General features: G+C 47.0%; 2 protein-coding genes across 4 annotated transcripts in view; both read right to left on the bottom strand.

The window, feature by feature from the left end:
* Positions 1 to 876: 876 nt before the first annotated feature.
* On the bottom strand, positions 877 to 16,825 carry LOC130141889 (uncharacterized). Its single transcript, XM_056323182.1, is given in 13 exon segments — positions 877 to 7,926; positions 8,630 to 8,784; positions 8,879 to 8,970; positions 9,690 to 9,722; positions 11,697 to 11,843; positions 12,704 to 12,820; positions 12,823 to 12,872; positions 12,874 to 12,917; positions 13,081 to 13,167; positions 13,499 to 13,609; positions 15,296 to 15,374; positions 16,487 to 16,594; positions 16,809 to 16,825. Coding segments are annotated over 11 exon segments (909 nt in total). The 5' UTR covers positions 15,308 to 15,374; positions 16,487 to 16,594; positions 16,809 to 16,825; the 3' UTR covers positions 877 to 7,865.
* Positions 16,826 to 18,609: 1,784 nt separating this feature from the next.
* Positions 18,610 to 25,770, bottom strand: part of LOC130141888 (paired box protein Pax-5-like) — a 151,708-nt gene continuing 144,547 nt past the window's right edge. For all 3 annotated transcript variants that reach the window (XM_056323178.1, XM_056323181.1, XM_056323180.1), the window contains 4 exons: positions 22,208 to 22,322; positions 21,113 to 21,264; positions 20,391 to 20,606; positions 18,610 to 18,760 (listed from right to left, as the gene is read on the bottom strand). In XM_056323178.1, the coding sequence (XP_056179153.1) occupies positions 21,246 to 21,264; positions 22,208 to 22,322 (134 nt within the window). In that variant the 3' untranslated portion in view covers positions 18,610 to 18,760; positions 20,391 to 20,606; positions 21,113 to 21,245. The remainder of the gene's footprint in view (positions 18,761 to 20,390; positions 20,607 to 21,112; positions 21,265 to 22,207; positions 22,323 to 25,770) is intronic.

Below are 25,770 nucleotides of genomic sequence, written 5' to 3'. Positions count from 1 at the left end.
GACAGCATAACTTTTGGAATATCTAGAGTGTTCTGGAAGTTTGACTTCTACCTATGATAAACATATATAAAAAAGCATGAGTCACAGCAATCTGCTCTTTGGTTTTATGTATTTGAGAGCAGGAAAAATGAATTCATATGAGTAGGTTAAGCCAAAAAAGAAATAAGTCAGGGCAGCCAGCCAGAAGTTGATGAATTTGTCATCTGGCACAACAGTCCAAAGCTGAAGTACTCCTGCATTTGGAGAGGGGGGGGGGAAATCATTTGTCTTCCTGAAGTTCAACAATTTCAAGCTGAGAAGCTGTTTCTTCAGTGAGAAGTGAGAGCATCAAATTATTTGCTTCAATGATGAAAGGTTACCCAGAAATCTAATTAGAGATGTTTTCAGCAAAGATATTGAAATAATTCAAGAGAAGAGATGTTGGCTTGTCCCCCTGCTGTGCCTTTCAACATCCTTATTTGACTTTGAAGGACTTGTAGAAGTTCTTTCTGCAGTCATCCTTGAAACAACCAGAGTTCATTTTCAAACACAAATACAGTTTTTACATGTTGAGCAACAGCTTTAACACTATTTGCAGCTCCATATTAAATTCACCCAAACAAAAGAAGACATAACCCAGAAATATACTGTGTAAAATACATGATGGTTTGTTAGTTCAGAGTATTTTGTGTTTGTCTTTAATGGTTTTATGCATTTAACAGTTTTTTTAAATAAGTAATTTACTTCATGAGAGTTGTTATACAACAAGCAGTGAAACACCACAGGAGCTCTTTGATAAGGTTTTCAGATTGTCTGTACATGCATATAGATATACCTGACAATTTCCTGAGCAATTTTTATAATGCAGTCTATACTTAGCTGTTTCCATACAACTCACAATCTAACAGTGCAGTCAAATATCCAAAATTCATGAAACATGACAGCTCTACAAAATTCCACATCTTCTCTACTGCATTTTCACAAAAACTCAGACACAGTGCAACCCCCAGCCATGAGCATGCCTCAGGGATGCTTTGGTGGTCCTTCTGGAGTCTTGAGGATTTTCTCAGGTGCCCACGATGCTGGCCATCCATGCAACATCTGTGGACTATTAAGAATATTGTATTATCTCATGTCCAGAAATATACAGTGCCTTAACACTGTTGCACCACCATCCCCTGAGTTGTTCCCAGGGCTGATCCTGAGGATTTCTGCTTGGACTGCTGCATCTGGTCATAAGCCTCCTAACCCCATAGGAGCTGGCCCTTGTATTTCCTTAATAACATCATCTTCTGAAGTTTGATTGCAGCTCAATTTAACATTAAAAACACCAGGACAGCTGCATCACTGATTTAATCTGGATTCTGGTCATTTAATATAGATCTACAGCCTCTGCCACACACTCTTATCACAAAGCCAGACAATCACTGCCAAAGGTGAGGCAACACCTGTGCTGTCACTGCCATCAAAGTGGGAAGAAAAATTCACTTGAAGGGAAGGTTCCAGATTTGGAAAGTGTTGTGGCAGAATGGCCACTGCTTCTGTGTCTGGGTTTCCCTGACATTCAAGCGTATACAGGAGAGGGCAGAAGTTCCTTTGGGTGGTACTGGCAAATAATGAAATGTAAATAATCACGTAATCACAAAAAGCTGTGTCCCTCCCCTCCCCCCCCCCCCCCAGCAGTGGTTGATACACACTAGGTCAACATTTTCACAAACTCAGACATGATATGCCTTTAATAATTCTTTAATAATTGTTTCTGTGAGAAAGTACATAAAAAGAAGGAACTGTATGTCCTTTAAATACTTTTACTGATATTTTATTCTATTATACAAAGCCGCGTTTGTTTAAGGGTTATATATGTGTGTGCTCTTTATTGAAGCATACATTAAAGTTTTTTATCAGTCTTGCTATGCACACATAGTGTGACACCTTGTAAAATGTTATACTGTTACCATGTAACACAGTCTGCTTTAGCTTTGCAACTGTATTTCTGATATAGTCTGGTTTAGCTTTGCCCCTATACTGTTTGTGTCAGTGTAATTGCTATGGAGAGATTGCTAACCTACCCTGGTTGTGTAAAAGCTGTTTGAAAGCTACGATCACTGATGAGACCATTGTACAGGTAACTAATGAAACAAACTTGGACCCTCCTTGGGCTCCCCATGTGAGAGAACTAAATGAAGGTTCAGTGATGGGTCAGTTGTAACTATATGGTTTGAGACACCTTAGAAGACTCCGCTGTACCTGTAAGGAGCAGGCATGATGCTTTATTAACATAGTACCGCCTGCTGAATGAATATGTATGATCATTCCGAGAAATGTAATACATAAACATGTGTGGACTATATACTTTTGCTTGAATGAAACATACAGCATGCACGTTAGGTGTAGCAATTCCCCTGTGCATCCAGCGCTGTTACAAGGAATGCCTGCTTCTTCATGCTACATCGTTTGAGTTTTATTCTTCCTGATTTCAGTGACAATACCACTGAATGCAAACATGGAATTTCACTGTGTGTAAAAACAAAACGAAAACCCCTTGATCAGAAGTAAGAGTCCACTGACCAGTGCAGTGGGATTCAGTCCACCCAGTGCCTGTTTGCTCCCTAAAGATAGAAAAAGAAGGAAAATAATGAAAGTACTGTAAAAGGGCACACCTCCATTCATCACTGTCTCACATTCCCATCAGGTTGTAGCACACAAGACAGTCTCCAGGAGTTCCCATCACAATTTCTGAATTCAGCAATTAGGACCAATGAGAAGTAAAATAATTTCCAGCAGCCTTTCAGATTGTTAAAATTGAATGAAGGATGATGAACAAGTAAATACACAGGATACAATTTAAACAGTCACATTCCATCTGTCAAGTACACAGTGAAAAATAATTCTATAGCTATATAGAACAATCTAAATATGTTTGGAGGCAAATCAAAATACTTGGGACTCAGAAAAAGACAGCTGCTGCTTTATCAAAGAGAGTAAAAATATTAAGATTATATATTTTTTTGAAGAAAAGCCATTTCATTGAAACAGAAATCTTCTGCAACCTAAGGAGTGGGAATGCAGGTATAAAGGGAAAGCAGGCAATGATCTTCACTTGCTAAGACAACAGCAGGCACTCCTAACACTCCAAATCAGATCTGCAGCAGTCTATCTCTAGTAAAACTGAAAAATCAAAGGGTCAGGATGAAGAGAAACTGTCCTCTGGTCCAGTTCTGGCCTGCTGCATCTTAGATGGAATTTCCCATAAGAGATCTTGCAACTTCCAGAATGGAGATGACACAAAACATTGCAGGTATGTAGAGCCAAGTTGTGTACAAATTGCACAGCAAGAAGCTGGCTGCCAACAACCCATTTCTCTCAGCCCAGGAAGCCAGAAGTTGAAAGGAGGCACTTGCACTAGGCAAGACATCATGATCATTGTCTGTACAGGCATGTCAGCCCAACACTTACAGAGACCACGTGTGGCTTGCAACAGGTGTACAGGCCATCCATACTGCAGGAGTGCAGCAAAATTGGTCAGGTGACTGTGAGGGGCTGCAGCACACAGCTTTCTGATCATACAGGGAGAAGGTACTGATCTGCCCAGATTACAGATTAAAGGCTAGATTACAGAATATCCTGGCATGCAGACTTGACTCAAGTACACCAGAACTGGGATGACCAACTGTTGCCATTAGTCATTTGTTCCAATGCCTAGCTCCTCCCAGCTTCACCTGATGCTCTTGGGAAAAGGAAAGGTTGCAAGTATTTGATCCTTAACAAACCTCTTTTTGCACTCACGATGCTACAGCACTCTAATATCCACTAAAATTTTCTTCTTTCCACACAGGATTATCCTTGCATCCTGGCATCCAGAGCCCTTTGCAAAGTTTTTTTAAAGCTTTATGCTGTGGTGGAGGATTTCCAAATTAAGGTTTAAGAATCTCAATAATGAGAATAATCAGTTTTCTGATTGATTTACTTCTTCAGCAACACTGAAGCGTATGATAGATAAGCTGTGGAGGTTCAACACTTGCATTAGAGCATAATGAAAAATGCTTTGTAGGTTTTCCAGTCATTTTCAAAAGCAATTTGGTGAAATTTTTGGAAAAGCTATCAAACAATCAATTTGATCTCTTGTAAAGCACAGGAATGGAAGAACAGCGTCACTAGCAATTCAGTTTGTGTCACTCTGGAAACACATGTGCTGTGGCACCAGGCATCACAGAAAAGAGCAGCTTCCCTATTTCCCTCCCTCCTGATTCACCTAAGGAAAAAGTTTAGACTTTAAAGTAAAAAAAAAGCACCCAATCTTCTGAAGACAAACTATCTCCAGATGAAATCAGAGACTGCTTCTCATTCATTCCCAGACCCTTGGAGCAAGAAAATCAAAACCTGCTGGAGTTGCCAGTGTGAGGGCCACACAAGCACTCCTCCTAGCCCAGATTGCTGGGTCCAAGGTTGGTTTCATCACTGACAAGACTTGTGCAGAAAGCAAAAGCTGCCTGCCTTCCCTTGAGAGCCTCTCTTAAGCAGACACTGAGCAGAAGCAGTCCATACAATTAATCTGGCTAAAAGTAGGTGGGAAGTGCTGTCTCAGGTGTCACATTGATTGGCAGCAATTCATCCCACTACCTTCTGTGAGGTGAGCAAAACTGCAGATACCCAGTCAGAGGTTGCAGCCATATGCCCACACCAAAAAAAGCATCAACTCTCATGGATACACTGCAACAAAAAACAGGGTGTCTTATATCCACATCTTCCTCTGTTCTGCTTTCCCTTTTCCCTACTTGCATGCTCACCATTTTGAGCAACGCAAGTACTGGCTCTCACCAGCAACACAGCACCTTTCAGTAGGACAGAAATGCTAGTCTTGAGCAGCAGAAGGGGCTGCACTCATCATCACGTGCAAACTGCAATGCCTTACTACCAGCTCAAAGGACAGTGGTAATTTGATTCAGATTGTGAGACTGGGTTTGGCATGTTTCCATGACTGCTCACCTGTACAGTTTATGGAAGCATGCATGACAACATCCAAGAGAAAAAAGGTACAAAAAAAAAAAATCTCTTCTTTGGTACCTTCCTCTTTTCCAGTTTGCAAGGCAGTTCACACAGGAAGAGCAGAGCACTCTACCAGTTGTTACACTGTTGACTGCTCTGCTTACTGCAGGCTTAGTCTGCAGCCCCAGCAGTCACCCCAGCTAGCTGTTAGCAGTGCAAACCTGCCCAGGCACTCGAGGTCTACAGGGAATTAGAAGGGCTTATTAGGCAGTGCTTTGAGGTCACTGGTAGCATGGTGGTAGATACCAGCTAGGAAGTATCTACCTAACTAGGCAAACCTGGGACAAGTGCAGGCAACCACTCAGACAGAGTTTCTCATTGGGGAAGCTGCTGTCCACGTGGAGGGCTGTGAAGCCTGTTCCCCACACCCCAGGTTGGAGGAGGGTGCAGGCTCCACCTGTGCAGAGTATGCTCTGGTGGGGTAACTCAGGAACTGCAGGAGGAAGCCAGCAGGTTACACTATATTAGGAAGGGGGAACAAAACATGGATAAAATATGTATTTGAGGCTGAATTTGGTTTACCTGGCCAGGTTCTGGTAGTGGGGGGGCTACAGGGGTGGATCCTGTGAGAAGATACCAGAATCTTCCCCCATATTGGGCAAAGCCACTTCCAGCTGGCTCCAAGATGGACCTGCCGCAACCCAAAGCTGAGCCCATCAGTGACTGTAGTAGTGCCTCTGTGAAAATGTATTTAAGAAGGGGGAAAACTGCTGCACAACAGCAGCCAGAAGGAGTGAGAACATGTGACAGGAGCAACTCTGCAGACACCCAGGCCAGTGCAGGAGGAGGGATGTCCAGGTGCTGGAACAGAAATTCCCTGGCAACCCATGGGGAAGCCCATGGTGAAGCAGGCTGTGCCCTGAGCCCATGGGGGAGGAGATATCCTGTCTGCAGCCCTGCAGGACCCTATGCTGGAGCACAGGGATGCCAGAAGGAGTCTGTGACCCACGGGCAGGCCACACTGGGGCAGCTCCTGGCAGGACCCATGGACTTGTGGAGAGGAGCCCAGGCTGGGGCAGGTTTGCTGGCAAGACTTGTAGCTCCATGAGTGACCCACACTGTAACAGCCCATTCCTGAAGGATGGCACCCCATGGAACGGACCCATCCTGGAACAGTTTGTAGAGAATTGCAGCCCATGGGAAGAACTCACATTGGAGAATTTCATGGAGGACTGTTTCCTGTGGGAAGGATCCCATGCTGGAGCAGGGAAAAAAAGAGCATGAGGAGTCCTCCCCCTGAGGAAGAAGGAGCAGCAGAGACAATGTGTGATGAACTGTGTGAAGCCCCCATTCCTTGTCCCCTGTGCCATTCAGGGAGGTGGAGAATTTGGGAGTAAAGTTGAGCCTGGGAAGAAGGGAGAGGTGGGGGGAAGGTGTCCTTAGGTTTATTCTTATTATTATCCTATTCTATTTTGATTGGCAATAGATTAACTTCCCTAAGTGGAGTCTTTTTTGCCCATGACAGTAATTGAGTGATCTCCCTGTCTTTATCTCAACCCATGAGCCTTTTGTCATATTTTCTCCCCCTTGTCCTGTAGAAGGAGAGGGGAGTGATAGAGCAACTTGGTAGGCACCTGGTGTCCAGCCAAGGTCAACCCACCACAGAGGGATTGGAAGAAGAAATACCAGGGACTACCAAAGGGTACAAACAGACACCGCCTTGGAGAAGGAGGCACCACAGTCTCTGGTCACTTGTGGCAACAGGACATCACTTCCTCAAATTTCCTCATACGTACCAAGCAGCAACAGATACACAGGCTTGGTAGCGGATGAAGACTCACAAGGAGAAACTGCACCAGTTCCACACACTAAAAGCCACAAAAGGAAGCGGCAATGGGTGGCTCTGCTGAGAGGCACCAAGGCATGCATTTTACCAGACTGATATACAGTCCAGGGAAGTTTGCTGCTTGCCAAGATCTGGGAGAAAGACAGTCACAACTGGTAAAAAGCACAGACTATCTCCTACTTCTTTTCCATGTGGAAAATGACACAGTAAAATATAACCTGGGCAAGATCAGGCAGGATTTCAGAGCCTTGGGGTGCATAGGGGACAGGAGCCCAAGCGATCTTCTCTGTTTTGCCAGTCAGGGATAGAGATGCAGGCAGAAGTCAATGCATCATGCAGATAAACACCTGGTTTTGTTGCTGGTGTAAACACCAGGGCTTTGGCTTCTACAATCATGCGACATTCTACAATGAATACAGACTACTGGGGAGAGATGGGATCCACCTGTCTAGAAGAGGAATGAGAATATGCACTGACAGATTGGCTAGCTCACACTTTAAACTAAAGAATTTAGGGGGTAGTGTCCAAAGCCATGACACTTGTGTACACAACAGCAACAGGGTGGATGACTGCACCTACCAGACTAGTGAGGAATGGCCCTCAACACTCCAGTGTTCTGCTAAAAAGGTGAGAGACTCAACAGTCCAGCTGAAGTGCCTCTATACCAATGCATGTAGTGTGGGTAACAAACAGGAGAAGCTGGAAGCCACTGTGCAGTTGGGAAGTTGTGATCTGATTGCTATCACTGAAACTTGGTGGGACGAATCACATGAGTGGAGTGCTGCAATAGATGGCTATAACCTGTTCAGGAGGCACAGATAAAGAAGGAAAGGTGGGGAGGGTTCCCTCTGCACAAAAAAAAAAAATAGATCTGTCTTTGCAAAACAGTGATAAACAGGTTGAGAACTTATGGATAAAAATTAGAGACAAAGCCAACAAAGAAAACCTCATGGCTGGTGTTTACTACAAGTCACCTGACAAAGGGGAGGATGTCAATGAAGTGTTCATACTTCAACTACAGGAAATCACCGTTTGTTATCCTGTCGGGTTTCGGTCAGGGCAGATAGCCTGTGCATGCAGGGACTACAAACTGCAGGCATCGCAACTTGTGGATCCTAAGAAAAAGGAGGTACACGATATGAATTTACAGTACAAGGCTGTCATTGAAACAAGCCATGTGAAGTGGAATATAGTACTTTTAGCAACAGTGAAATAGTGTACATTAAAAAAGTAATCATCTATATACAAAAAAAGTCATGGAAACTTATTTCCAGGACATTTCTCAAGATCTTGAGAAATATATCTCTGTTACTGGTAAAGGAAGAAGAAGTAAGAAACTAAGAAGTGTCCATCCCAATACACACACCACCACCACAAACACCACGACCCGCCCCCAAATTACCTCAGGTGAAATGCGGCCTTTTTAAAAAGCGCCAGCATCTAAAGTGTATGTAGTGACCTGGAACAACGTTGCTGCATATTTGGGATTCAGATGATACAGGGCAGCGTGAGGATTGCTAACATGGACAAAACAGTGGGACGTACTTTGCCTCTTTATTTCGGTAGCCAGGTAAATAGCTAAGGATTGAGGCTCTTGTGGCGAGGTGTCTGCTTACCCTTGAGCAAACAGTACTTCCATAAGTGCAAAACCAAACCTGCAACATTGGGAAAGGCAGTTTCCTGCTGACATGCATTTTTTTCCAAAAGGCAGGTGTCTGCTTCCTATCTGGGGCCATCTTTGTGCATGCTAAAAATAGTTCATGCACTTAGTGCAGCGTTCAGAGTTTTGAAAGATGGACAGCAGTATCTAGTACACACCTGGGCTGCTTGACCTTCCTGAATTTTTTCAGCGGTTGATCTCGAAAAGCTTTTCTTTCTCTCCTTTTCTCTTCTGGTATGCTTTCAGCCTCTTCTCCAGAGGCCTGTTTTCTCTTTCTGTTTCTTTGCTTTTCATTTTCCTGAAACGAAAGACCCTGCAAACCTTTATATTCCACAGTGTTATTAGATAGGTAAACCCATGATCAACCGGAATCAGTTCTTATTTTAAACAAAGGGAGCTCATTTTACCTTCTTTCCTCTGAAAGGCTCATCAGCTGTTCCGGGTCTACCGAGGAGTCTGCTGTGCTCTCGGGGGTGGTTGGAGGCAAAGGTACAAGCGCCTGAACCAGAAAGGTTGAAGTTAACAGGTGGCAAGACACCTAGAGTAGTAAGCTACTGTTTTCCAAATTGCTACCTTAGCTCCTCAAATAAGATCCCTTTGGTTGCTTTGCATTATTCACATTTTGCACAGTCATAAGATAGGCTTCAGGAGCTCTGATGAATTGGGATGATGGGCTGCCCCTTGTGGGCTGGGGCACCACAAACTGGAGGGGCCTTGGAGGGTAGGACAGACCTCAGAGAAATGCAGGGAAAGGAGGGCAAGAAAAACCTTGCCAGCTTCTTTCTGCTGGGGTTTCTTCTGCCTTCCTGGGACACAGTTCTGCCGTTATCCCTTGGGCAGCATTATCCCATTCTGGGGCGTGAGCCTTTTATTTTTAAATCTGTGATTTTGTATTTGACTTCTTGTAAGTATTTAGATTGATTAAGCACATTCCCAATGCATCTGAGAAACAACCTTTCTGTTTTTTCTTCTCTATCATTACAGGGTGGGAAAAGTCAAACAGACAAGGGATCTAATGACAGGAAGAGGCACAGCAGCTGCTTGGACCTATCAGAAACTACTGTCATACATGAGAAATGTCACATTGTTTGTTGGCCTGACATCCCTCTGCTATTTCTGATTTCACCACCATATCTGCCCCTGCTTCTTTGTAGAGGATGAACACAGAGGGTGCTGTGTGCAAGAAGTCTTTTGCCTGGGGCTCTGCGTTTGCTTCACCTGCACAGCTCCTTTGATCTTCCAAATGCACTTCTGGAACACAAAAGCACATGCAGCAAAGTGACATCATGGAAGTGGACAACACCTAAACCAAAACCGACCAGAAGCCCCAGATTTTGAAAACCCTCAGCCCCTCCTCATCTGATGGAGGGGAGAGGCCAGCCACCTCCTCCCCAAAGATGTCCCCGCAGTTTTCAATGAGAAACTGCACCAGCACATTCCCCTGCACACATCAAAGCCTTGGTCTCAGCCTACGAGTTTTCTTCCTTTGAGCCTCCCAGTTCTCCCTGCCATCCCCCTGGGGAGGGAAAGAGTGAGCAGCTGTGTAGTGCACAGCTGGCAACCCCGCTTAAACCACAACAGCTTATGAGCAAAATAGTTAGCTGGTTGATGGTGTGAGAGTTCTCATCCTTCGTCCTCCATCAGGGTGCAGGTGTCTCCCATATCACATTGGGACACACAAAAGCCTCAGCAGTGCAGCTGCTGGAAAAGCTTTTTGGGTGAGCTGATGTATTTGTAGTGGCCAGTGTGGCAGTTTGCTTTATACCATTGCCCTGAGCGTGGGCATCTGGAGAAACTGCCCGGCCATCAGTGTGCAGGGATGACAGCCGCAGGGGATAGCAAGCTGCAGGTGAGGGTCAGCAGCAGCACCGTGTCTGCCTGCGTGTTGCCCTGGCTCTGAGCTAATGGTGCTGCTCCCCAATGGAGCATCCATCGAGCCTGAGCATGAGCTGTGTCTTAGCCAGAATCCAAGCAGGAGCTGAGAGGACAGTGACTCTTCCAGAGGTGCCATCCAGCCCCCACCTCCCTGTGTGACTGCGCTGCGGTGTGAGTCCTAAAGCACCTGAGCTCAGCTGTGAAGCCCACTGGCAAGGAGTCTGGGCCAAGGGATGATCCCGAAGTCCTCCCCTAGGACGCACCACTAAACAATATCTGCCTAGTCCCCAATTATCACATGGCAGACATAGAAGAGAGGAAAAATCATTTTATTGAGGACATCAGCTGCAGGCTGGGGGGGCGGTGGCTACCCAGGAGCCCCAGGGCTTCAAGGCAGGAAAACAGCACCTGCAATAATAAGAGCCAGAAAGTACTGCTAAAGCTAAAAAGCCAGGACAAGGCATGACTTGGTTGCCCTTGCTTTGGGGAACACTTTACAAAGTGCCTTGCCTCAGCACTCCCGCCCAAAGGACTGGTTCTCTTCATTTACTCCAGCAGCCTCAGCAGACAATAAAAGCCTTACACAAGCAGCCTGCCACAGCAAGAAAGGATCTTCCCGACTTGCCTTTCAGTTCTCAAATGGAATGTTACTGCCTGTGGAACAGGGTTTAAGAAGCTGTATTCCCAAGACCTCTGACTCCCCTTTACTGACCTGGGCCCCCGCGTTCATGCTTTTCCCAAATGATATTTGTCTTAGTGTTTGGTCCACAGTTCCCCATTCTAATATTGCATTCCACCACTTCATACCTTGATTTTTCAATCGCTTCATCCGTCTCTGGCCAGCCCCCTCACAGGGAACACTGAAATGCAGATCGGGACTCCCCACTCGCTTCGCAGTAAAACTGCATCTCTCACACATCACACACTCTGGGCAGCCCTCAGTCACACAGGCAGCATGTTACAAGGTACCGTGCACTTACATACAACTCTAGGAACACTGACAGTTTGCGTTAGCACACAAAGTACATATTTCAATGAACAATTGCCAAAAACCAAGTTCTAATTTTTTCTGACCCTAAGCAGCATGTTAAGTTTTCAACTATTCGCCTAGAATTGCCAGAATATTTTTTGTTGTTTTGTGGGTTTTTTGGGGTTTTTTTTCAACATACATTTCATAACTCCAACTTTGAACATGTAACAAGAGAACACATAGACAAACAAGACACAGAGCGCTATGTCAGTTGTTACGTTCTAGGAATTCCCCAAATCTTAAGACAACCTAAAGGAAGTTTTTAGCTTCCCAGATCTTAAGACAATCAAATATTCAAAACAAAGAATAAATATAAATACCTTTTATATTTTGCAGAAGTCCTTGTCCACCTGTGTGAGAAGCCGAGGGGTAAGGGAGCAGACAGAAGATCCAGTCGAGGGCCCTGAGGGTCCCCAGGCCCCTGGATTCCAGCACCGGCAGAGAGTTCTCCTGCCTGGCTTGCCAAACTGATGCCAAAACGGCACAGAGTAACTGCTCAGAGATGAATTTTGTCTTTAAGCAGCAAAGGTATTTATATCATGCAACACTGGGGAGCTAGCCGATTTGCACTGGACAAACTAGCTCCCAAGTTTTCACTTAAAAGTCAGGTATTTTATACAGTTTTTGTGAGAGGTTACAACATCTTTACATACATATTCATTTGATTTGGACACCTAATCATTCCATTCACAACAGGGGAATCTAGGTGGAGTAGACCTTTCCATTTTCTTTGTTCAACGATTTCCTGATTGATGGCCTCCTTCCCTCCTTCAGGTGCCCACCTTTTCTAGTTATTCAGAGTACATTCCTTTCTCAACACAGAGCATCACCCAGAGCACTGTACCAAACTCATCCTGATTCATTGCCATTTATTTATTTATTAAGCCTTGTTCTCTTTCACAGGTGCAGCAGCTGTTTCTTGGCTTTCTCCACACCCTGGGCTGGGCCCCTGATGGTCACGGTGTCACTGCCAGAGCCCTTGGTGGGGAAGTGGATGTGGACTCCACCACACGCCTCCACGATGGAGCGGACGAAGCGGCCTTTGGCACCAATGAGGGAACTGTGCAGTTCGGAAGGAATAGAGACCTCCACCTCTGTGCTGTTGGCCTAAGGGAGGACAGTACCAGCCTCTTGAGTCAAGCTGCAGAAACGTGTCTGCACCCACTCTGCTTACCCTCTGACTCCCACCTTGCTAGGAGCTTTATAGATCTGGAAGAAATGCCTGAGCAGAGGGCTTGGAGACTGGCTACTCCTGACAGGAGCAGTCACAAACCTTGGTTTACAAGTCAAGAACAGACTGACACATTTGTCTCCTCCCTGCCCTCACCCATCACAGCCACGTCCGTATCTGTGTCTTCTAGCAACATTGTCAAGTCCCTCAACTGCAAAAGGCTAGTTGCTTCCCTTCCCAGCTCCTTCTGGATGGCAAGAATCCTGTGGCGAGCAGCCTCACAGTTTGCCCTCTTGCCTGTGATAACAATCGTCTCTGAGTTGCTGTTCTTTGCCGGGAGATCAATTTTGGTGTTGCTTTCTTTACGGATCTGCCACAAAGGAAAAAAAAATCATCTCAGAAGTGTCCCATGTCAGAAGAAAAGCCCTTGCAGGCTATATTTGACATCGCCAATGAGCAGGAGAGAGCATCCAGTGGGATTTTGCTGCAGGCAGTGATCATCACGAGCACTTGAGTTAAGAAAGATATCTCACCTTCTTGATGTTGGCACCTCCTTTCCCTATGATGTTCTTCTGGAACTGTTTGCAGATGGGGACAGAAATAGAAAAGCTGTTTTCAACCTAAGGGAGAAAGGAAGGGAGAACTGAAGATTACACTGTCGTGGCAAGTGAGGCCCAACCTCAGGAACTCTGATAAACAAGCTTTTGACAATAGGCTTAGACCCAAGGAAGTTCTCTATATGAGAGACTTGTAAGAATAAACAAAGGCAAGTACGTTCCCCTATAGCCTTCACATAACAGGTACTACCCCCCTGCCTCCATTCAGCCAAAACAGAGTCAACAGCTCCCTCCTCTTGAGGTGTTTTAGCTCTGCCCAAGCCAGTAGAGCTCTGCTTTGCCCCAGGGTTATCCAGGCACGTAGGAGGGAACAGCAGGCAGAAGACCTCCTTACCAGGTCTGCCACCATCTTTTGCATGTACTCTGTGCACTTCACCTCATTTTTGGGACCTCTGAGTTGGACAATGTCACTCTTGTGTGCAGGGTCTGGGAAGTCGATGATAACCTGCAGGAGGTGGCCACTTATAGTCAAGTCAAGCAAATGCAAGAGCCCTTCTGTCAGACACATGCAAAGGTTGAGGGGATCCTACACATCCCCTTTTCCCATTCAGAAAAGGGTAACCATGTTAGTGGCCTCTGGCTAAAAGAACTATTTTCTCAAACACTTGCGCTACAGAGCCACTAAAGTTATGACTTCAGTGACGATAGGCCTACTAACCATGTAGGAAATAACCCCTCTGGATTCCCAGAGGTAAGGCTTTTTAGGAGATGAGGAATTTCACCCTTCTGCCCAATGATAGTCCAGTGGAATTTCTGCTCAATTATTAGGTCCTCAGTGCATTCATTTTCCTGATGAGAACAGAGCTCACACTGAGTGTTCAACCAGAGAGTCACATACTTTTAATTACAGACTTGCTGCCTGACAGCTTACTTGCCAGCACTGTCCCTCTTTTCTCTAGACAAAATTCACTCTAGGTTGACAGAGAAGGGGTACCCAAGGGAACAGAGGAAGACATTTGTGAAGAGGAACTTGCACTTGTCATGAGCTCCAAGTGCTCGGTGGGCAAGGGGCACACACTTGCACCAGAAAGTTACAAGGGAACACAAGAGCCCAAACCCTGCAGTCTCCCAAACATCACATCCTACTCACTCACCATACAGGAAGAGAGTTCCAGCAGCTCTTTCTTGGCCTGTGGGACCCCCCTGTGGGTCTCCTTCAATTCTGATCAGGCTGCTCTTCTCATTGTCCAGGGGAACACACATAAACACCTCATAGAGGTCCTTAATGCTGTTAACATCAGGGTAAGGACTGTGGTGACACAGCCTGCTAGGCAAAGACTTAGAAGCAAGGCACCTTGATTATCACTGCTTAGAGGCTGTTTAAGAAGTAAACCTGCCTCTGAGAAGAGCTCAGTGGGGTGGGGTTGAGACAGGGGAAATTGCCTCTTCACCCTGGAGTTCAGGGAGAGCAGACCTGTGCCACACAAGAACCTGTACAAGTAAATACAGTGGCACCTACAGAGCCAATTGTTCCCTTGTCAGAGCGAGGCATGTTTCTTCCCCAAACAGTATCACATTTAGAGCAGAAGATAATCATTCATTTCTACCCCAAATTCTTTGTTGGGGAAGATGCTGCAGCACAATCAAACTAGCAACTGCAACAAGGCTTTAACATTGGTCAGATTCTACCATCAACACTGTAGACCCAGACCCTATCATCCACAGGGCTATTTAACCACTTAGCAGAACCAGCTACACCTGCACATCATCCATGTCAATCAACCCACTGCCTCTGAGGCAAGGCCACAGCTGCATGTTATCAATGCTAATCAACCCACTGCCTTCATTCCTCTACAGGGAGAAGCTCACCAAGCAGATTTCCACCACCCACAACTGGCTGCTAAAATGTCATTCACACAGAGCAATGCTTAAAAAAAAATAATAATCAACAAATTTCCTCCAGGACACAACAAAGTAATTCCACTACTGTTCAGGCTCCCAAGGTACTTTCACACATTAAAGCCATTGCAAGGCCTCACGGCCCATTTCTCTCCTTGTACCACCACCACTCCAGAAAAGCAGAGGAAATGTGATGGAGACAGCACACTGGGTTAGCTACAGAGCCCCTGATACGATCTACTAAACACGGAGAGTCTGAGTATGGGAAGGACTAGAAAGGCACTCCACTTACTGTTAGCTCCATTCTTGCCAAGGAGGTGTCGGTGGAATTGGTGGTCAACGTTGATTTCTGCGTAATCCATCCGGTTGATCTAAAAAGAATTGTATAGGGCCAGGTAGGGTAGGCCACTGCTTCTGCCTTGTGCCCTAAGTAACTGCCTACTGCCAGTATTGGCACTGACTCACCAGCGGTCAGCTACAAGCACTTCTCCTGCTATTAAGCAGAGCACAAGCATTCCTCTGGTTTGAGAAGAGAGCATTGTGCTCATGAAACACTGAAAAGACTTACTTCTATGCCTCTCCAGCTATAACAAAGAGAATCCTTCCTTCTCTGCACCAAAAATTTTAATGCTGACTTCAAGAATGCTATGGATGAGTTTCATAACCAAGGGGTGTCATCCACCTGCCACACAATTTGTCTTCTGCAAGTTCGATTAAGCATGTCAAGACATCATATGGATGTGATAAACACCTCATCACCTCTGCTCTGTTGCCCCTTCTTCCCCCAGTTTCTTACTGGAACTAGTAACTCCAGCTCACCAGATCCTTGACCATGGCTTCAATCTGTTCCTGAGCCACATGCACATCTTCTGTAGGTCCTTCCAAAGTGATTTTATCCTCTCCTTCAGTGAATTTGATGTGAACCTTGAGATGAAAGACAATGAATCTCTTAAGTATTTACCAAGATCCAAGCCAGGCCAATGCTCTTGGTCAGGCCTACACCATCGATCCCTGCCACTAAGAGATGCGCTCCTTCCCAAAAGCCCAAACAAAATCCCCACAATTTTACGAGTCAGTAACTTAACAATTTCGGCCATATGGCAGTGCCTAGAGCCCAAGGCTCTGGTGCTGTCCCGGTTTCTGCAAGGGCTTTGGAGAAGTTACTCATCTAGCCTTTATCTAGATACCGTCTAACTCACCAGGGAGAAGCCTTGCTGCACTCGCCATTTCCAGGTATCCTACTACATCAGTTCTCAAAACAGCACCACATAAAGCTTCCTTGGAAGGGCTCAACCCATGACAATAACATAGGAGGAGCAGTGTTTGCAGCAGTGAAAGAGAGGGTTCCCTTGAACAGCAAAGATCTGTGTCATTTCCCCCTGGGTTTACCCACGCTAGAATACACCTCTCTCTTCTGTGACGAGTGATCTGGACTAAACCTTTTTCTACGCCGGGGGTACTAAGCTAACCAGCTCATCCATACCTTTGGCATCTGCTGAGTTATTTTGGCCAGGTTCTGTCCTTTCTTTCCAATAATGAAACGATGAAGCCAAGAGGGGGCAGAGACCGAGGAGACGGTAAAACTGTTGGCCTGAGAGACAGAAAAACAGAGAAGCTGTTTGATGGACAAACTGGAAGAGGCCTTCACAACAATTCAGTTCCAATTCCCATGCTGCACCTCCGGTATTGACTTCTAAGCTGCACCTCTAATGGCCCAAGAGAGACCACCCCCGCTACACCTGTCAGTGCTCACAAATGTATCTTCATGGGACCTTCAAAGGAGGCCTAGCCCATCTTGTCAGTACCTTTGCATAGACTTCAGTCAATGCTTGCCCAAGTTTTTCAGGCTCGCCTCGCAGTATCACCGTCTCCGAGCTACTGTCAGTGGGTGGGATCTCAACAGAGACTCCAGTCTTCTCCAAGATCTGCAGGGAATTCCCCTTGGGGCCGATGACATACTTGTGCTGGGACTTCTTCACCTCCACTGCAATGGTAGTAGTCGTCTTCTTCTGTAGGGGCAGAGACACTGAGGCATCAATCACAAGGGGTCGGGGAAGGACAAGAGCGACAGGAAGAGGCACAAGATGCAGTCAAACTCTGCACCCAGCAAAGAGCAAAGCCAAGCTGAGCACAGTGGCTCGGCAGTACCCTAGCACCCCTTGGACCCCTGCCTACAGAAATTCACCCTGCTCAAAAATTCACAGGGCAAGTACAAAACTAGCATGCTGTGTCAAGCTCCCTGGGACACGGCATGTTAGAGACCACAAACACACACAGGCATGTCTTTGTTGTCATCCCCGTCCCCCCGTTGGACAACAGGGTTCAACTCCCAGCCGTCTCCCAGGCAGTGCTGTGATGCAACACTGTGCAGGCTATAAGCTGATTATCTCTGTTGAAATCCAGACTGGTACAAATACAGACCTAACCACGAGGAAAAACAGCCCAACAACCCAAAACAAGGATATTCACAGCAACGTTGGCTGTGGGAAATAAACTGGAGTGACATTCACTCTTCAGCAACTTCTACTTATGTAGCAACTTTGATACTGTCAGCTGGCCACCCCTGTAGACTTCACACTTCTTTCCTTCCTTAGTAGCACCGGTGTGAACAAGAGCCAGGGGAGCTCTTGGTGGCCTGCTAATTCCCACGATACAGAAAAGCGAGAAATCTGTCACCTCCCTGATAGTATCAGCCCAGCTCCCACTCCGCCAAGTGAGGAAACGGTAAGATTCGGGGTCGTGTACTGCAAGGGCTGCTGAGCCAGATGCAACAGAGGGATGCACAAAAGTAGAACAAGAAGGGAAGAGTGCCTAGGAGCAGGTGCCAGGGGAAGGTGGGAAGCTTTATGGACCATCCGTACCTTCTCCTCATAGATCTTCTTAACTCGAGCCACAGCCTGGGCTAGTTGCTCCTTTTCTCCGGTGAAGACTATCTCCGTCTTGTTGACACTGGGTGGAGGAATGTTGATGCGCGTCCCTGTGTCCTGCATGAGCTCCCTCACCAGCTTGTTGTAAGGGCCAGCAATGAAAGGGTGGTACACTTTCTCCACGTCCAGCCGCTCCACGGCATGCTTATCCTGGAAGAGCCCACAACAGACCTTGGTGGGAGCTGCCCTCTATATTACAGTCTCTGCCAGACACAGCTAAGTTCCCAGGGCTGTCCTGCTTGACACTCTGGCCCAAGCAACCTTCTCAGTTTGCGGCCTTGTAGATCTCCACCTCTTTCAATCTACAAATACGGTTGCTGCTGCTGCTCCTTATTTGCGATATTCACCTCTGTGATCTCCTGCCTTATCTCAGCTGGCACCTAAGGCGCTTCACTTCAACTATCAAATGCTTGTTTTGACTTCAGAGATGGACAAAACGCAGCACAAGAAGTTGCAGGACCTGGCAGCGGTGCTCACACAGCCAGTGGCACAGTATACGTCTCCATTCAGGCTAACATTAGCCACTGACTGTAGCCATGGTGGCTACAAACTTCGACTATACCATGGGGAAGCAAAATAGCTGACCAGCTAATGCCATGAGAGAGATCACAGTACTGAGGTACCTGCTCAGCAGAGATAAGCAGGATCTCGTGTCAGGCCTTCTCAATCCCTTCTTTAGTGCCGCTGATCTTGATCTGGTTGCTGGGGTCATCTGGGCGGGGGACCTGCATTTTGGTTTCAGTTTTGAGCTTCGGGTCCTGCAGCTTCTCACCCTTCTTTCCAATGACAAAACGGTGGTGCTCCTTGGGGATGGCAACTGTCGCTGAAGCCTGCAACGCAAGAACCAAGCATCTGTGAAAAGCCTTGCCTGCACTGGCAGATCCACAGGAACAGAGCCAGGGAAAGCAAGGTAGACACACAACGCCTTCCCAGAACACTCTGTCTGAGGGCTGACACTGTACCAGTTGATCTACAGTGCCTCTATGCCAGGAGTATAAACCCCACCTTTCCCTCAAAACCCTTCTGTTTGCGCAGGAGCAGTACTCTGAATTAGCAAAGGCCTTCAGACACAGACGAGGAGGTGCCTCTCCTCCAGTGTAAGACACTGCATTAGTACACCAGACAACAACTGTCTCCAGCTGGAGTTATCTGAACTCTGACATCTGCTGCCAAGGCTACAGAGAACAAGACATACAGTATGACTCCTAGGAAAGAGAAATTCAACACCAGAAACCTACTGCAAGAGGCAGGCAGCTAGCAGATGCTTACCGCTACTTAAGTGCTAAGGTGTCTTCAAGTGTAGCACATGCTGCTCCTGGGACTGCTTCTAGAAGGCCCCACATGGAAAAGGGGTCCTTCTGTGAGCTTCTCTCAATCTACCATTAAAGGGCTGGTCTATAAAAGGGCTTCCTGACTTCTTCCCTTCTCACTGAGTTTTTACAGGTCTGGTAGCTGATGACTGCTATCGTGCTCTTGATCCCTGTGATTATGTAACCACTAACAGCAATCAGACAATGAAAATTCAAGCTATAATGGAAAAATAAAAGATGAAAAAAAGATCACTCGGTGTGACTTTTCAGCTCTGTCTTCCTGTACTGGAGCCAGCCAAGCCTAAGAGAAGCTGGAATACAGACACACTTTCCAGACCTGGGGCTGGGGCAGTAGGAGGTATATTTGAGAACAGTGGCTCACGGATCTGTGGCGGTACGACCTGAACTGTTTTTTCAGATGCACATTGTGGATGTAGGGTTTTGTTCCTTTCTCTTTCCTCTGGCAGGGTATGACACAGGGGCTGAACAGCACTAAGCAGACATGGTATTAACATCGCATTACCTACCTTTGGCATTATACTTTAAAACACACTGCAACACCTGGCTGCGATACATCCTAACAAGAGCTACCACCTTGACTATGAGCTCAAGAACCTTAAGGTAAGAGATCAAAACCTAGAGGACTGAAGCAACCGAAACAAGAGGGTTGTGGCTCCTTACCAGTGTGCCTTGAGTTACACAAGGCAGAACCCTGACCCGAAGCTTTTGGCTTTTGGCAGGACTTCCTTTTCTCTACTTTTCCTTCTCCCAGCCTTCCACATTCTCCTCTGAAGGACTTCAGAAAAAGCACAGTCCCATTCTCACACACTACTAGCTTTGTGTGTGAGGCTCCTGCACCCCCTCCAGCACCAGCACCTCAGCACAAAGTCACTGGTTGCAATTCAAGTGTTCCAGAGATTGCAGACTCCATGCTTCATGCAACACCACAGCCTGTAATTACCTTGGAACCCTATTTTAAGCCTCATTTCCATTCCAAATTGCCAGTTGGGTGCTTTGAAAATATATGGCAAAGCTGAATTAGTCATGTAACAACATACCTCTTTGGCTTACATGTGCCCAAGGGTCTCAAAGCATTTGCCATTCTTGGGGAAGAGCAAAGATGAAGGCAGAAACAATTAGATGCCCTCACCTGAGTCTGCAGTCGAGCGACAATCTGCTTCCGAGCCTTCGTGACTGCTTCCGGCTTGCCAGAGACCACGATCGAAAGGCCCTGGTCCTTTGCGAGAGACAGCTCCAGGTGAGCTCCCGTCTTCCGCATGATGTCAAGGCAGATCTTGGCCTGCTCGCCTTCTCCAAACTGATTCATGTCCTTGTATTTCCTCTCCTCCAGTGGCACATGGAACACCTGCTCAGCCACGGGACAGACAAAAGCAGGGCACAGCAAGGTGTCAGTGTGCTTTTGATTGTCAGTGTCTCCCTCTCTTACTGCCATACAGGAGGACTTCACTGGCGTACTAAGTTCCCAGATTTAGGCGACCCATCAGCCTTTCCAGTGGAGACACTAGCTGCAGTACGAGGGCACCACAGCAGGTAGTCTGTCCCAAACTGAGTGCCTTACTTTAATGGATTAGCACTCACTCCTTGAATTCTGCAATCCTCCCTTCAGGCCTGTTCCAGTTATCTGTGCAACAGGGATGCAGAGCTTTTGCTGGACAGTTTTTCAACACATCCCTCCGCCTCCAGAGCCATCCTAGCACTCAGCTGCAGTCTTCCTTGTGCCCCAGGGCAAAGTACAGCAAAGAGGCAGTTACTCTGACACACTAAGGGATTTCATACTCCAGGGAAAGCTTCACTTCACCTACTTTTTGGAGGGATGAAAAGGAGGGAGATAAGACACCCACTCCCACCAACCTGAGTGATGACAGAAGCCTTTATTGGTCAGATTTTGCTCCAGGGCCCAGCAGGTTCCCGGGCAGCTTCCAAACATGGGGCTTTCTCAGGGAGCAGAGGGAAGGCTTCCTCGTAGGTTGGAGGATCCTTTTCTTCAGAGTTTAAAGCTGTTACTGGGGTGAAGCAAACAAGGCAAATGAGATGCTCTCCCCACAGAAAAGCCCCTATTCATAGGCAGTGCAACTCTATTTAGGCATCATTAACAAGGGACAACAAAGGACTTGTGCACTACTATTCATCCTGCTACAGTTATGCTTGTGGAGCAGCCGAGTCTGGAGCACAGCTGAGCTCAGCACAGCACAGACTGCAGTGGGTGCCACGAACAACCAGCCTTGTCTGAGCTGGCACTATGGATGCAGGAAGCAAACGTGCCAGTGAATGGTGGCAGCAAACAAGCACATTATCGCCAACTTTGCTGAGAGGAGCTTCATCAGGGGACAACAGGCCAAGCAGAAAGAAATCAAAGGAACACAGCAAGGCTGTAGGTCAGAAGGGGACAAGACAGACACATGCCCAGGAAGAAGGCAGAGAGAAGCAGAAGCACTCTAGTTGGGGCAGAGTCCAGGGAAAGTCTGTAGTTTATGTTCGACTCAGCTGTGCACTGGGCTGTGCCAAGCGGGCCAGCTCGCAGCTGGACAATGGGTGCCGAGACCCACCAGTGAGTCAGTCAATACGGTTATACTGACTTTCCCCAGCACCTGGCTGAGCAAAGGAGGAAGTGACAATCCAGCACACTGATCCCACGAGGCTCTCTTGCAGCCCAATGACCCATGCTTGCACATGCCCTGCCCCACGGCTGACAGCGTTGCTAGCCAGAGCTCTGTGAAGATCTGAGGCTTGCCTCCGCCTGGCCCTGCACTGTGCAGCACCACCGATGTGCTCCTGTTGGTGGAAAGCCAGAGTCTGGCAGGCCGCCAGCCTAGGAATGGCGAACGCCATGCCTGGCCACTTAGGGGGAGCCGGAGGCATGGAGCGAGCTTGGCTAACAGCAAGGAACCTTGCCTGCGCAGTCTCTATTTAGAGGCACATCACAGGAACTCAGCTGTGTCTTCTCACCTTTCACCTGCTGCTGCGTCAAGCCACTGCGGTGTTCGGCAAAGCTCTCCTGGGTCAAAACTGCCACCGAGCTCATCATCGACTTCCCACACACACACACAATCCGGGTATGCCACTGGAAGAGACAGAGGAGGCAACACTATTACCAGCACCATTCAAGATGCTCACAAGTCACTCCAGGAAGGCAAATGATGTGTTTAACTGAGCACTTTTCCAGCCGGCCTCTTGAAAAGCACCTACAGTGCCAGTCTGCTGCCCTGTTCTCTTGCTGAACCACACAGAAACTCAGGGGGGATTTTTCCTCATAGCACAGTGGGCATCAAAACCAGAGCTCCTCGTTAAGAAGGCAGAGGATGTGCAACCTAAGAAGGCTCTTGGAAAGGGGGACACCCCAAGTTGTTAAAGCATACTCTCATTAATCTATCAAGTATTAATGGCGTGCAATTTTAAAACCAGTCTCCCAAGGTACACATAGGCAGTGCAAGACTCTTGTGGAACCCTGGAGAGAAAACAAAAAAGGGCCCAGGATGCTGCCTCTTCCTGAAAAACTTACGCCTTAATTACCAACCGAGCATGAGCACCTGGGGCCCAGAGAGCAGCTCCTGGTGTCTCCAGCTCCTCTGCAATCCCTCCCACAACAGGCTCTACCGAGCGTGACCTTCCCTTCCGCTCCACATACAGTCTCACAGCCCACAGTAAATACCACAGCCTCCTGGTAGCAGACTCTGCTGGAACTGCTTCTAGACCAAACCCCCAGAAAAACAATCAGCCAAACAAAAAACTACCTGCAAAGCCCACTACGCTACAGTTTCTTCTTTCAAGGTTAGGATCATTAGGAACAGAGGCCTAATCCTGCAGCTGGGTTTTACTTTCCTGTCTCTTTATCTGTTTTCATATTTTAATACAAAGAACACCTCCCTACTTCTTGCACAGACCCATGTTGCAAAAGTTTTACAGGCTCTGGGCCTCTCAGTGACATGCTCTTGGACAAGTGAGACTCCTTACATGCTGGGTGAACATGCCTTTCCCGGCCCACTTCAGAAAAGCCCTGGACTTTCTGCAGCAGTGCATGTCTTTGTCTTTGTCAAGGTTGTCACAGCATTTCCCTAAGGGTAATGCTGCAGAAAGAAGGCTGCTCTTGTGCTTGATCCACAGGGGCTAAAAGGCTTGTATTTCTTGTTACAGTGTCTTCTCAGGCCATGCCTGGGTGCCCACTCCTGCTAAGGATGAGACCAACTGATCTGCAACTTCTCTCTTTCTGGCCGCAAGGGAAGTGCAAAGGCAGTTTCCAGATCCTGCCTTTACTGCTTGTCAGCTTCAAAACAGCCATGAGGACACTTGCCAGTCTTGCTCTTTTGCTGTAAGGTTCATTTTATAAGCTCTGCACAGTATAGGCCTGAGGATTTCCTTCTGTAGAATTCTTGAACACAAAACAAATTTGAACCATCATCGAGTACTTTTTTTTTTCTTTTTTTTTTTTTTTTAAGAGAAACAATGCTTTCACATGAAGCTGGTATTTTGCAGAAACCCACAGATCAAATTGTCAGATACCCTCCCAGCCATGGTGAATGAACCTTTTCAACCATACGCTCGCATTCAGTTTGAACATGTTAGACTGGTCTCAGTGCAGCTGCTGCTGCTCTAACCACCTGACTGGTAGCGGCCTGGGTGAATGATCTGAATCCCCGCAGCAGCACAATCCTAAGTGCACTTGTATCAGCTTAACATGCTTCTATATGCAAAGGGAAGAGTACGTTTTGGGAAAGGCAGTATCAGCTGAAATACCGTAACCAATAACACATCCTGATTTTCTTTGACAAGGTGTAAACCGCACAGGGGGGCTTATCTGGGATGGCTCTCCACTATGATAACAGCTGTAAAATCCAGGGTTACAGATCTCTCTTCTAATAGGCCGTACCGTCTTCAGAAGCAGCTTAACGTGCATTGGAAAAAAAAGACTAGCTACCTGACCGAGAACAACTGCCCTTATCCTACCAAAGAAAAAGTTACTATTGTTAGCATTACGCTACACAACAGAATGAGAACGTTATGATCCAATTCCAGACCAAGGGGAAATCTCTTCCCTGATCATCCCGGTCTAGCTAAGCAAGACCAATGAAAGAGCAGGGAACATAATAGCCTTTAATACAGAAGAAGTAGTGCCGAAATTTTTTCACCTTTTCAGGCAGAATTAGGGGAGAGGAAGAAAAGGTGACAGCAAGAAATCACTTAACTTGCAACAAAGGAGGAGACAGGGGTATGTGTCACACTCTTAGGAGTGAAATACCAGAACAATTTCTATCAGACAAACACAGAGCAATCTTGAACTGCTTCTTAGAAGCCACTCAGAAAAATTGTCTTTTGAGAATGATCTAGGCTTACAGTATCTTGCCACGATGGCAAAGCTCAGGCTAGGTGGTTACACTGCCTCTTCCAGACTGCATTTACAGGCCTCCAGATATTGTTACCTCCACATCTAGCAGAGAGCTTTTCCTCTGCCTGTCATTCTGATCTGTGAAAAACTACACTACTGTGGACTTTTTTGGAAGGAAAAGGTTGGGGTTTTTTTGTGGCTTGAGGACGTGGGTGGCCCTGTCTATGATTTGGGCCGTGCTGCATGAAAATCCTCATACAAACAGGAGGATTCTTTTTCTCTAGCAGCTTAAACCTGAACAGGCAAAGGATTGGAGATACAGAACTTTAACAGACACACAGCTACACATTTTGTTACTGCTTCCTTTCCTGCCTTGCCTCATATTCCTCTACCAGAGGAAGGGATATCCAATCCACCTATGAAACAATACATGAAACACCACCTTCCAGTCTGATTTGGGGGGAGGGGGGAATTGTTATACCATCTGTTAAATTGTCTTCTAACAGAACTATTGTGCAGCATTTGGGCAGCAACAGTAGGAAAAACTGAGACTAAATCATCGGGCAGAAGCTACACCCGTCTCACTAAAGAGAAAACACGCGCTAAAGCAATCAAGCAATATAGCACCGAGCAGTATGCAAAATGTTCTCTGTCCTTAGACGAGAGTATCGGGAAAGAAGTGACTCCTTCAACCTCCTTGGGACTGCGTGTTTCTAATTGCCACTTCCCAGCCCCAGAGTCATGAATTGTAATCCAATTCTCAACTAGAGCTGTGAATTCAAGGACCTTGGCTCACCTCATCAGTTCTGAGCAAACTGCTCTTGCCATTCCTGACATTCCCAGCACAAGCCGCTCTCTTGCTTCTCCCCTGTCAGCGGAAGGAATTACCCGTGCCAGTCGGAACACTTCCCTGCTCCTTGGGGAAGGCCTGCATGGGAAGTGCTGTTTCTCACGGCCAGGCCACTTCAGCTATAGCCAGGCTGGGCCCAAGGATCACCAGCGCCTGGCGCTCAGCCCTCGTCTGTCCTGCCCGATTGCTGGATCAGGCTGCTATTGAAGCTGCAATCAAGCCACGCTACGGGACTAGAGCGCAATTGAGTAAAGGGGCAGAATTCCCCCCCCCCATCCCACTGAGGGCGAGAGGCCACACGGGAGGCAGAAGCCCCTCTCCAGAGTGGCCCGTAGTAGA

The sequence above is a fragment of the Falco biarmicus genome, chromosome W (assembly GCF_023638135.1).
Source record: "Falco biarmicus isolate bFalBia1 chromosome W, bFalBia1.pri, whole genome shotgun sequence".
Classification (NCBI taxonomy): Eukaryota; Metazoa; Chordata; class Aves; order Falconiformes; family Falconidae; genus Falco; species Falco biarmicus.
Note: the sequence above shows the minus strand (reverse complement) of the source record. Positions and strands in the feature narration are given on the sequence as shown.